The sequence below is a fragment of the Pseudophryne corroboree genome, chromosome 1 (genome assembly GCF_028390025.1).
Source record: "Pseudophryne corroboree isolate aPseCor3 chromosome 1, aPseCor3.hap2, whole genome shotgun sequence".
In the NCBI taxonomy this organism is placed as follows: domain Eukaryota; kingdom Metazoa; phylum Chordata; class Amphibia; order Anura; family Myobatrachidae; genus Pseudophryne; species Pseudophryne corroboree.
This window is the reverse complement of record NC_086444.1, coordinates 61,326,201-61,340,555: the sequence shown is the minus strand read 5'-3', so window position 1 is coordinate 61,340,555 and position 14,355 is coordinate 61,326,201. Positions and strand designations below refer to the sequence as shown.

Genomic DNA, 14,355 nt, shown 5'->3' with positions numbered 1-14,355 from the left:
TTAATAAATAATAAATACATATCATTGGCATCAGTTTCCAAAAAAATGATCTCCAACTAATCTAATGTAAGCCTTGGCATGGTGGAGGGACTGGTGGAGGGACTGTGAACGGGTTCCAACTCTCAAATTCAAGCACGGCAAACTTACCATTACATCAATTACAAATAGCCTTTAAATAAGTCTTATGGATTATGACAGTGATACGGAATGTCAGAATTAATTTAGTCTATTGCTGTTTTTATAGAACAAAAATTAAAAGCTGACGTTTTATTCTGCGTTCAGATTTTTACAGTTCTGTTATTTCTACTTATCGCCAAGAATATAAAAAAAATCAGTGACCTATTGCAAAAGTAAGTACAGGATGAAGCTTTGTAGCAACGTGACGTAATTGTCAAGGTTCACTGTACCCAACCCCAAGATGTAAATGTTTGATGTAATTCCCTATACGCCGTGTAATCTTTTATTAGAGTCAATCACGGATGACGAGGCCTGTCACCACATCTAAGATGGTGAGACTGTGTGAAGTTTTCACCATTTATTTATTTATTTTAGATTTTTTTTTTTACATTTATGCTAATTTCTGGGTGTTTTCTCATCCTTGCATGAAAATTCTGAAATTCATATGTTTGGATCTGAGACTCCATAAGGCAAGAAAAAGCCCCAAAGACCCTTCCCTTGAACTAACCACCCTCTGTGTTCATCCGCAGTTTACATTGTACTTAAAAAACCAGCATACTTGGAAATGCCCTTTCATTTAACCCGTGGAGAGATTCAAATGATTAAAGTTTTAAATGATGCATTTCATTAAGTTTGCCGAGGCATTGTAGCGTTCTAAGCAACAACCAGATGTTCTTTTTTTTAAAGGTCTGCGTGGTATATAAAACTCTTTGAGTAGAGATTATATGTAAGGCAACCTTGTATCAAAGGACATATTGTTGCAATTTCATTTAAGATGTGAAATGAAAATGCAGAATTATATTTTCTTTTGCTACAAGTGCATGCAATTTATTCTCCATACTCATCTTTAGAATTACACTATGTAACCTTAAATAGTGTAATCTATTAATGATACAGATGTGTCCACATTTATCTTGACCTTTAATAGGATGAACTGAGACTGGGCAGTCGGACTTAATCCCCTGCTGTATTGTTCTCCGTATTGTATTGCAGCTGAGAACAATAGATGAAGGGGTTATGCTAATAAATCATGTTGTGCCTAAGCGCAGAAAACTAGTCAAGATAACCGTGGACCCATCTGTATATGAAGTAGGATTTGATGCAATAAATTAGGCCACATGGTTAAGTATTGAAAGTAAAATATTTGCTTTAATAGCAAGTATATACTGTATGGGAGGCATTCATGTTGCTAGCTGTTGAGACCACGGTTATCAGGATACAGACGCCAGAATCCCGACACCTGGTGAAAAACCAGTGGACGAAAACTCGACCGCCAGCTGGAATGCTCACTCGGGTGGTGGTCCACACCACCACCCGAGGGGGAATATAACCCTGTGGTGACCTAAGGTCGCCACCGGGTCCACAGCAAGGTGAGCGCAGCAAGCCTTCGTGGGGGCACGCTGCGCCCACCGCCGGCATTATGGCCGTCAGGATCCCGGCATTGGTCTCCTGACCACCAGGATCCTGACAGCCGGGATTATCATACTGAATATATATATATATATATATATATATATACACACACACACACACACACACACACACACACACACACACACACACACACACACACACACTGTATGTATATATATATATATATATATATATATAAAGAGTAAAAAGAAGGCACCCAGTACAATAGAAAAATCATGAAAAGAGTTGGTGGTGCAGGGTCATGGCAAACAATACTCACTTTTCCAAAAGAAAAGAAAAAAGACCAGCACTCACGATTTTGATGAAAGAAAAAAGAAGATTTATTCCTTACAGAAGATCCATCTTAGTTCAGTCCTGGCACTGCGGCCCGACAGCTGTTTCAACGCTAAATGGTTTTCTATATACATACTTAATTGTGCTTGAGGCATAACTTGAGCGGTAGAAATTCAGATTGTCCACAATAGTCGGAGAAGGTACTGTACTTTGCAATCAGTGATATTGCACATTTTTAAGCTCACATTTTACACTTACAATTGGAAAAATATTATAAAGTTACACAAAAAATAAGTGTCACGTGTATTTAAGATGATTCCTCTGCACTACACACTAAAAGCATTATTCTACACCAAATAGTACTTTAGAAAATAAAACCAAAATCTTTATTTCAATAAATAAGTACACTAACTGGAATGTGATACTTACAGTATACTATTGCACTTAGGGGTACATTTACTAAGCAGTGATAAGAGCGGAGAAGTGAGCCAGTGGAGAAGTGCCCATGGCAACCAATCAGCACTAAAGTAACATCTATCATTTGCATACTGTAAAATGATACAGAGCTGCTGATTGGTTGATGGGGAAATTTCTGCACTGGCTCACTTCTCCGCTCTTATCACTGCTTAGTAAATGTACCCCATAATGTGAAGGCATTTCCTAGGAATATAGGGTAGGATGTACATTGTCCTGTGCAGATGCCCTGGTCAAAATCCAACACATTTTGCTCTGGGCATCAAGTAAACGGAAGTCCTCTGTGTGCAATAATTGTGGCAATAAACTATACATCCCTTGTGACATCTTCACCACATTGAGCGCAACAGTGTTGATTCAGCTAGTGTTGCAAAGATAAAAATAATTCCCATTACTGGTCAGTGGAAACCATACCACAATTCCCCCAAAGTATCCCAATTCCCCCAAAGAGTCCCAATCTGCAAAGTAACTCTCATGTTCTGACCAAGCACGCTCACTTTCCTATGTATATTTCACCACTTTCCTATGTAGCCCCGTATCAATCCAAATAATTCTGCTCCATTCAAGACCCTCAAATTGGGACTTTCCTGGTGAAATAGAGATGCTTGGGAAGGTGATGTAAAAAACAGTTTGCAGACAGTACATACCTTCAAACATTGGAGAATTTAAATCACTATAATGAGGTCTATTCATGAAGCAGTGAAAAGTGTGGAGAAGTGAGCCAGTGGAGAAGTTGCCCATGGCAACCAATCAGCTTTGAAGTAACATTTATCCAGTGCATTCTATAAAATTATACGTAGCAGCTGATTGGTTGCCATGGCCAACTTCTCCAATGGCTCACTTCTCCATTCTTTTCACTGCTTCATGAATAGACCCCATTGTGCTTTAAGGATGTGTGCCATATTATACTGGTAAAGAGTATAGGTGGTAATGTTTGAACATGCCACCACAACCCCTGCATTGAGCCACTGCATATTCTAAGGATGAACATCAAAAGGCCAGCATCGAATGCTGGAAGGGTTTCAGCCATCGTTTAACTTTAAACGATGGTGTGTATCCCTTGCTTGTATACCATTTGATGGTTTGAACCATTGATGTCACGCTCATTCTCAATGGAGAGGTATGGTATACGTTCAGAATGTCAACACTCGATTTTTGGTGATTTTAAAGTTAGGGTTAGACTGTGGTTAGGGTTAGGTTTTAGGGTTAGTCTACACCGCTATGGCAAACTCTATGGTCAACATTCTCAATGCCGACATTCTGGCAAAGTTGTCTTTATGTCAATGTCAGCATTGTGAACGTTGACCTCACATCCACGTCGGCATTCAGGCTATGTTTACATTCTGAAATTCGACTAGTCATACCACGCCCAGCGATGTAGTTGTCACATGTGCAAAGTAGCTCTGCTGCTGAGCTCGGCCACCGTTACCCGCACAGAATCTAACCAGAAACCCATCACCATTGTGCTGAAATCATCAAAGTTTACTAATAGCCATCCCAAACATATTCCCTTCCCCTCCCCTACAAACACCCATACAGTGCCACAAATACTCATAGTGAGATGCGTTCAGCATCCCGGTGGTTGGGGTGCTGGCATCATGTGACCAACACCAGAATCCCGGCACCACTCAGGAGAGCGGCACCGGAGAACCGTCAGCCAACATCCCAAAGGTGAGTATTGGAGCTCACGCTTAGGGTTAGGGCTCGAGGGGGTCGGGGGGGGTAGGGGTGTGCACTAGGGGGGGTTAGGGTTAGGACTAGGGGGGTTTAGCCATAGCCACCACCCCCGAGGATTAGCCGTAGCATGAAATCTCCGGATTGTTAGCCCTAGCGGCCACCCCACCTTGAGGGTTAGACTTAGGGTAAGGTGGGGGGGGGGGGGGGGGTAGTGACTAGGGCTAACCCTCCAATGTCAGCATCTTCAGTGTCAGGATGCCACTCTGCAAATCGTACGTGTTACCCAGTGACATGTGCATTGGGCTCACGTTAGATCCACCGCGCTTAAATTTCCTGGATAATTCCATAAGTGCTCACTAGCAAGATGGTACACGTGAATCAAACTCTAAACCTGAGCAACACAATTATCAGAAATTAGATTTTATTTTAAGAAAATATTATATTTATGACTATAGCGTGAATTCTCTGAGGTTCAGAGAAAATTAAGTATAGAACATAGAACTATTTATTCCTGTATTTAATTTTTGTAATCCTTACCAATTTTCCACACTTACTAGCCACATAACACCCATCCTCTACTCCCTTCACTGGCTGCCTGTAACATGGCGAATCATATTCAAGATTGGCTTACTGAGTTTCAAAGCATTACATGACCAGGGCCCAATGTACCTGAAGCAGCTTCTGACCCCATGCTGCCCCACTCGATTACTGCGATCTGTAGATGAAGGACTTTTAGCAGTACCTAGAATCTCCCGTAATTCATCTGGGGGTCGAGCTTTTAGTCATGCAGCTCCGACTCTATGGAACTCACATCCCCGCACAGTGCGAGAGGCCCCAACTATAGAATCCTTCAAAAGTAGACTCAAGACTTTCCTGTTTACTCAGCATTTCCATAATGTCCCTTTAGTATCTCCATGCTTCTGTATTTTATGAAGATCTGTTCTGTACTTCATTATTTTCTGTACTATATTATGCTATGTATCTGTTAAGCGCCTTGAGCCCTATTGGAGAAAGAGCGCTATATAAATAAAATTATTATTTTTATTATTATTATTACTACAATGGCACTAACATGACTAAGGGGGACATTTACTAAGCAGTGATAAGAGCGGAGAAGTGAGCCAGTGGAGAAGTTGCCCATGGCAACCAATCAGCACTGAAGTAACATCTATAATTTGCATACTATAAAATGATACAGAGCTGCTGATTGGTTGATGAGGAAATTTCTCCACTGGCTCACTTCTCCGCTCTTATCACTGCTTAGTAAATGTCCCCCTAAGTCACATGACATTACATCCAACTTATACACATTGGGGGGGACTAACAATGCCTAACACGTAGTCACTTATTTGGATTACCCCAGCAGCTTTCCTCTTTGCATATTAAACATACAGCACACACAGGCAAAATAGCCAATCAAGGATGTAATGATTGTAATAGACCTATTTGTTCTTCTATATAGTGATGAAAACACAGTTAAATCTCGGCATTACCATTGCTGCAGAGAAATGTGCTTAACAAAAAATTATTTTATTGCATTTTAGATCTGTTTTGCTTATCACAACGTGGCCATCGCTGATCATACAAACCTGAGTTGCATTTCTAATTTTACAGCACCACCTAATGACTGAGCTCTGTAACATGCGTTGCCTCATGTTAGCATACAGTACGTGGCTTAGTTTTTTTTTTAATAGTTACAGTCCGGGGAGAAGGCTTATCGCAGAGCTGCAGGCGGGAACGGCGCCACTCACCTCATGCATTTTTATATATTTGATATATCAGTATGCATCTGATGAATGATAATGGGTGTGTGTGGAGCCAGATACACTCAAGGGTGGAATCACCTAATCAGACCAGATGTGACTGAACATAATTGTCAGTAATTGCAGAGGTTCAGGTTTCTATGAAGTCCATCTGCCCATGTTATTTTATATGCTACGAAATTTTAGGTCTGTCATACTTCGGACTGTGCTGTGACGCCATAAGCTTCCCTGCTGCTTGCCTGTCCCACTATATGCCGAACTTCATTGAGATCCCTCTACAATTTATTTATTACCAGTTATTTATATAGCACACACATATTCCACAGCGCTTTCTGAAAGCTCCAGTCAAACTGGCGTACCCGTGGTTACCTACCTTTTCGGAATGTCACTCGTTAATTTCAGGGCCCTCTCCTAAGAGAGTGGATCAGCCGCCAACATCCGCTCACTTCTACAGAAAAGTGTGCGGTCCAGAGGTTGGATCACACCACCTGGGCTCACTATCGCTACACAATGGCATGCCATTTTATGATGATTCACACCGCCATGCCCCCATATTTCCCACCTGGACTTCCCCCTCCGGCAAGATGGATGTGGTATACAAGATCTACATTCATTAGTCTGGGTACACATCAGAACAATGTGCATACGATGCAACACCATCTTCGATGGATCCAGTGGCGTCATTTCATCCCAGGTGCCCGGAGATATATCTTGGACCCCCAACCCCATGCCAACCTGTTATTGCTCACATTAACATTTGCAGATCCATGTGAATTTGCTAATGTCAAATGCACATTAGCAGAAAAAAACGCTGATTCCATTTGCAATCTTTTTGACTACCAGACAATACTGAGAGCAATTTTGTAATCTCTAAACAATACTAAGAGCAATTGTGTGACTACTAGACAATACTGAGAGCAATTTTGTGATCTCCAGACAATACTGAGAGCAATTTTGTAATCTCTAAACAATACTAAGAGCAATTTTGTGACTACTATAGAATACTGAGAGCAATTTTGTGATCTCCAGACAATACTGAGAGCAATTTTGTAATCTCTAAACAATACTAAGAGCAATTTTGTGACTACTAGACAATGCTGAGAGCAATTTTGTGACTACCCTACAATACTGAGAGCAATTTTGTGACTACCAGACAATACTGAGAGCAACTTTGTGATCTCCCGACAATACTGAGAGCAATTTTGTGACTACTAGACAATACCGAGAGCAATTTTGTGACTACTAGATAATACTGAGAGCAATTTTGTGACCTCCAGACGATACTGAGAGCAATTTTGTGACTACTAGACAATACTGAGAGCAATTTTGTGATCTCCAGACAATACTGAGAGCAACTTTGTAATCTCTAAACAATACTACAGTAAGAGCAATTTTGTGACTACCCTACAATACTGAGAGCAATTTTGTGACTACCCTACAATACTGAGAGCAATTGTGTGACTACCAGACAATACTGAGGGCAACTTTGTGATCTCCAGACAATACTGAGAGCAATTTTGTGACTACTAGACAATACTGAGAGCAATTTTGTGACTACTAGATAATACTGAGAGAAATTTTGTGACCTCCAGACGATACTGAGAACAATTTTGTGACTACTAGACAATACTGAGAGCAATTTTGTGACTACCAGACAATACTGAGAGCAAATTTGTAATCTCCAGACAATACTGAGAGCAATTTTGTGACTATCAGACAATACTGAGAGCAATTTTGTGACTACTAGACAATATTGAGAGCAATTTTGTGACTACTAGACAATACTGAGAGCAATAGTGTGACCTCCAGATGATACTGAGAGCAATTTTTGAGACTACTAGACAATATTGAGAGCAATTTTGTGACCTGCAGTCAATACTGAGAGCAATTTGGTGACTACCAGACAATACTGAGAGCAATTCTGTGACCGTCAGTGTCGGATATATTGCAGAGAGCATCGCAGTGACCTCCATATTATACAGAGAGTGCTGCTGTGTCGTCCAGATCCACCTGCCCACATGCCTACCCAATCTACATTTGGGAATTTCACCTGTAGATACAGACACATATATACAGGTACACAGACACATACTGTATAAACACAGAAACATATATACAGACACATATATAGTTACTCAGACACATACTGTATGTACACAGACACACATAGTCAGAGTTGCACAGATACACATACACAGTTACAGACACATATAGAGTTACACAGATACACATATACAGTAACTGTACATAGACACACATACTGTATACACAAACACTATATATACACAGACACATTATAAACACATACATATATAGACAAGGTTACACAGAGACACATAGTTACATAAATACACATGTACAGCTGCATAGACACACATATACACAAACACATACTGTATATACACAGACACATTATATACACAGATATACTGAATATAGACAGGGTTACATAGATATACATATATTTACAGACACATACATATTCAGACACATACTGTATATAAACATACACATAAATACTGTAGTTACGCAGACACAATAGTCCGCATACCTTACATACAGTATACTGACGGTTGTGTCACTGAGTTGGGACTGTGGCAGCTCCATCATCTGTCCGATATGGCACTGCAGGAAATAGGACTAGGTAGCCCCGCCCCCTGCTGGGACACTGCCACTTTCCGTTTCTTCTTTTAATCTTCAGGATGGCCCCATGTAGGAGGGATGCCTGGGACACATTCCCCCAGACTCAGAACCCCTTTTGTGATCCAGTATTCTCCTGTGACTGTAAGCAGCTGCCCCCCTCCTCGTGTGGGAGGTGGAGCTTCTGCCAGTGCCTGCCCGGGAGGATAGGGGAGCATACTGTAGCAGGAGGCTGGAGGAGGTGGAGCTGCTCTGGCTGTCCAGACTGTCTGTCACTGTACTCCCGTAGTCACAACTGGTAAGGGGAGCGCAGCAGGGGACAAGTGTGTCAGATCGATAGCGCCGGCTGCAGAAGCCGTCGCAGTTATCATATGCATGATGCTTAGTGAACAACACAGCGCCGTCGCTGCAGGAGACCCGGGCTGGGAGGTGTCTGAGACAATGGAGTACAAGTGCCCCCTTATTGGCTGGAGACCGGCGGCACTTGACTCCATTGACTCCGGTAATTCCGCCCCTGGATAGATCTGTGGACGGAAGGGCCAGACGGGGCGGAGGTAGAGCGACAGAGAGAGAGAGCGGGGAAGAGAAGTCGAGTCTCGCAGGGCGAGAGAGAGAAGCGCAGACTCTGAGCGAGGCCGGCAGGAGACAGTCCAGAAGAGACAGGGAGAGCGGGAGGCACTTTCGGCACCAGCTGCAACACGGGGGGAGGAGCGGGGCCATGCTGTATTCGGTAGCATGGCCCTTGTAAGCAATATCGTATGTCGGACCTGCGTGCAGGTCCGATGTGCAATGCTGGATATCACCCACGGGAGCGTGCATCATATCCTGTATCGTGCGTGCACACTATACAATATCACAATGAACCGGCCGATATCAGCCGGATTGTATGCGAGATGGCATAGTGTGTACACACCCTTAGGTCTACAGTCATTAGGCCGACCCCGGATGGTAGACAGCACAAGGTCAACATGGACAAAAGGGCAACATATGAAAGGTCAACACTGGAAAAGGTCGACATGATAATGATCTACATAAACATGGTCGACACTTTTTTTTTTTTGCATTTTTGGGGTTAGTGTGGATAGTTTTTTCATCTGGGAGCACCATTTGTAGAAATGCGTCCTCTCGCTGACTCTCTTCGCTCGTCACTCTTCAGGCACAGTGTGTCGCTCTGCTTCGCTTGACACACGGTTACTAAAGGATATAATTTGTGACCATATATGTGTCGACAATTGTCATGTCAATCATATGAACCTGTCGACATTTTCCAAAGTCAAAATTTCATATGCCGATCTATTGTCCATGTTGACATTTTATCCATGTCGACCTTATGCTTGTCGACCATATGGGGTCAACCTAATGACTGTCGACATAATGTATGCCGACACATAGTCCGGATCCCCCGGCAAGACCTAGGCAATGACAATGAAAAGCTAAATTTGTTCATTATCTCTAGTAGATCATCTCAGAAGGTCTGTGGAACTGAGATACTTGGGGTAATATTTCTTCTATATGGGTGCAGCTTAATTTAGTAAGAAATAATCCCCATCCCAGAGAAGCATCTAGGGGAAGTCTACTGTAGAGCCTTATCTACTCTCCCAAAACGTCCTGGAGACTCCTGAATATTGGGTGGCTCCAGAAGACTAAACAGGTGTTGGGCAAGCCCCTCTCTGGTGCCCGCTGGCTTCAGTCTGGAAGTGGGGGGACTGAGGGCTTGATGATGTGATTTTCACTGAATCATTTCATTGTGTCAACTGCACCCCACTTTATAATGCCGGGAATCTCAACTTTGTACCATAAGCCTGGGAACATGATGGTGCAATCATGGCGCAATGCCCCCAACACCCCCCAGCGGGGAAAGACAGCGTTATGTGCATAGCTGGTCGCCAAGCATACATAGATGTGTCTGGCTACAGTATATACAGTATCTGCAGGTCTGCGGCTGACTTCCATCAGGTGAATGACAAATACATTATATATTGCATTAGTGCCATGCTATAGTATCGCAAAGATCTCTGCAACATGATACTCAGAAGGATCAAGAAGATACATAGCGGTATATAAAGACACAACAAACACAAAATATAAAAGTATAATATAAATAATCACACATAAACACATACAAAAATAATAGCATGGAAGACAATACATGTACAAGTCAGCAGAACACATTTCCAGAACTACAGTGATAAAATGCATTGATTTAAAGATGTTTTTCCTACTGTACAGTACCTCTTCCCAGGGCCAGATTAAGCCTTGGAGGTCCCAGGGCAATTAAGACCTGGGGGAAGGGGGTGTGTATGTTATGCATACCTCGCAACATGACCCATTCGATGAGCGACAAAATGCTCTTCTCCTGGACTTCCCTCTTAATATATGATTGGTGTTACCTGTGTTGAACTATTTAATTGATAAGAAAGGTGTTTCAACACAGATGGGGAGGAGAAACGGGGATCCCTGGGTCACTTACATTTCTCTCTCCCTTCCTATCTTTCCTCTGGTCAGGAATCTCCTTTGGTAGGTCGTGAAACCTTATACTCCTGCTGTATGTCACTGCCTACACTGCATGCTATCCTGCTCACATTCTGGCTTCCTGGTTCTGCTGCTACACAAGAGGGAGCTCTAGTGATGTCAGTGTGCTCCGAAAAATGGCGCGCGCACACACACACACATATATATATACATATATAATATATACATACAGTATATGTATAGAAAATACATATACTGTACATAGATAGATAGATAGATAGATAGATAGATAGATAGATAGATAAATAGATTATAGGCCGGCACTCAACTTAATTGTTTTATGTGCTCTGGTGCCCTCTGGAATGCATGTACACTTAAAAGAAAGGACGGCGGCACTCATAGGCAGTTAGTAGTTATAATCCGTGTATTGAACACTCAAGCATGACACCAACGTTTCGGGGCCAATCCTACCTGGATGAAGTCCTAAAGGACGAAACGCATCGGATTCCCTTACTAACCTCCACCAGTACTAAGACAAGTCTGACCTCCTGCACTTACTACTCTGCTTTTTAAAAAATAGTTTTTTATAAAAATTTTTTATATTTATTGGATTTTTTATATATTCTGTACTCTTAAATGAATTAAATTGTCTACTTTTAGCACCATTGGTTCTTGCACCTTGCACTCTCAAAAGAAAATGTACCATAAGTATATATATTGATTTTTTGAACACCACGGGTCGCCGTACCCCCATCCCCCACACTCTCTCTCTCTCTCTCTCTCTCTCTCTCTCTCTATATATATATATATACACACTGTGTATCTCTCTCTCTCTGTGTGTGTGTGTGTGTGTATATATAGATAGATAGATAGATAGATAGATAGATACCCTGTTAACGCCGACACTTGGTCTGCCTCCACGGGCTCACTGTCTCTGGTGCCCTCCACCGAGGTCTCAGCCTCCATATATTCAACAAAGCAAGAGGCGGCACTCAGAGGCTTGAAGGTGCAAAAACTTTAGTGCAAACACTGCATGGTTACATCAACGTTACGGGGCGCACATCCTGATGAAGGGGCTGTGCACCCCATAACGTTGATGTAACCATGCAGTGTTTGCACTAAAGTTTTTGCACCTTCAAGCCTCTGAGTGTCGCCTCGTGCTTTGTTGATTATATATATATATATATATATATATATAGAGAGAGATTGAGCCACGCTAGTCGTGGCTCCGTCTGTGCCTGGGCGCACCCAACCAGTCGCGCCTAACAATGACAGTGTCTCCGGGCGGGCGCACGTATGTGACAGAGATGCTGTCGGAGACGTGCCCCATTCTAGTGACTCCCGGCGTGACTAGGCAGATGGATCGCTTAGTCACGCCGGGAGTGCACGCCTGCGATTGGGCCGCCTCAGATAAGTGCGGCTCCATGTGTATATATGCATTTTTTTTTCTTACATATTTTGGAATATTTGCATACTATAATGAGATATCTCAGGGATGGGAAGTCTACACACAATGCATTAATGTTTAGGTCATTTTAAACAATATCTTTCATAATTTTGTGCGTGAGACAAAATTTGTGTCAATTGAACCAGCATAAAGCAAAGGTGTCACTGTTTTAGTCGCGCTCCCAAATTTTCAGATTCTGGATATAGGAGACTCAACATGTATGTGCGTGTATGTGTAGATAGATAGATAGATAGATAGATAGATAGATAGATAGATAGATAGATAGATAGATAGATAGATAGATAGATAGATAGACTTATACTGGTTATAGACACACAGAAGATAGATAGATAGATAGATAGATAGATAGATAGATAGATAGATAGATAGATAGATAGATAGATAGATAGATAGATACTGTTTATAGACACATAGAAGAGATAGATAGATAGATAGGTAGATAGATAGATAGATAGATAGATAGATAGATAGATAGATAGATAGATAGATAGATAGATAGATAGATAGATAGATACTGGTTATAGACACACAGAACATAGTTAGATAGATAGATAGATAGATACTGTTTATAGACACATAGAATAGATAGATAGATAGATAGATAGATAGATAGATAGATAGATAGATAGATAGATCGATCGATAGATAGATAGATACTATTTATAGACACATAGAATAGATAGATAGGTAGGTAGATGCAGTTTATAGACACACAGAAGATAGATAGATAGATAGATAGATAGATACTGTTTATAGACACATAGAAGAGATAGATAGATAGATAGATAGATAGATAGATAGATAGATAGATAGATATATCAGTGACGGTGTGGATTGGCTACTTTCCTAGACAGAATATGACATCCCACCATCACTGCCTGCCTCCTCGGCTATTTTTTGATTCTCTGCAATGACATTTTGAAATGCTACAAATAAATGGAACGCTACGTGGACACTTGTCGTCTAAAAGGAATGTAAAACGCAGCATCTCGTCCTGTCTAATGCTCTTTAAGACTGACTCTTGAGATAAAGCCTGCTAACAAAACCACTGATTTGATATGCCAACCATCTGATAAAGTCTGTCATCATGTAACGATAATGTCTCTCTTTCTCTTTGTAGTGGAGCACCCTGACAAAATGGCTAACGACCAAGGTACAGTGACCTCATTCTGTCAACTTTTCTTCAAATAATCAATGTTGCGCTCCGGGAGTAATGTCAGCACTCACAGCGCGTTTTGCTTTTCACCTGGACTGCACACCTGATGAGGCAGACACCAACGTGCTAATTAATCTCGTTAATGAAGTTCTGCAAGGCTGGGGCTGCTGTTGCCTTTGATGGGAGTGATGTAAATTTTCTGGAGAGGAAATTGTTTTGTCTCTTTTTCTGAAGGACCAATTAAAATGTCAAGCTTCTTTGTATGAAATAAATTTTTGTCTCTCTCCCCGTACTTCTGAATAATTCACATTAAGTATAATTAAGCTCAGCATAATTTCCAGGCTGCTGTTGCTTCTTTCCATTGGCTATAGAATAAATTTGCAGATTTTCATTTGGAATCCTTGTAAATCAGTCACCCCTCCTAGACAGTGTTTGGGGGTTTAGTGCAAACACGGGTTTACGGTTAAGTTTTTGTGTCGGAGAATTATTGTTTATCTTTTTCTAAAGTATAGTATTAATGACTGGTTTAAATTGGTTGAACGAAACCGTGATATTTGAAGGAGACCTGTCATCTTTAGTTACCGCAACAGCTTGTGATATGGACAGAAAACTATTTATAAAGAAGGGAAGGCAAAGGGTAGCAAAGTGGTTAGCACTGGCGTTAATTCTGTCCCTTCTGACTGAACTGCTTTGGAATTCCCTCGGTTCAAACTGGGTGGTCGGTTGTAGGAGGAGAATTTTTCCCAGTTTGGAGTTTGTACGTTCTTCCTTTGCTCGCATTAGGTTTCCTCAGGGTGCAAAGACGGGCACGGGTAGGTTTT

General features: G+C 41.6%; 1 protein-coding gene across 3 annotated transcripts in view; it reads left to right on the top strand.

The window, feature by feature from the left end:
• DCC (DCC netrin 1 receptor) overlaps positions 1-14,355 on the top strand; it is a 1,035,978-nt gene that overhangs the window by 931,118 nt on the left and 90,505 nt on the right. For all 3 annotated transcript variants that reach the window (XM_063960065.1, XM_063960057.1, XM_063960048.1), the window contains exon 21: positions 13,499-13,531. In XM_063960065.1, the coding sequence (XP_063816135.1) occupies positions 13,499-13,531 (33 nt within the window). The remainder of the gene's footprint in view (positions 1-13,498; positions 13,532-14,355) is intronic.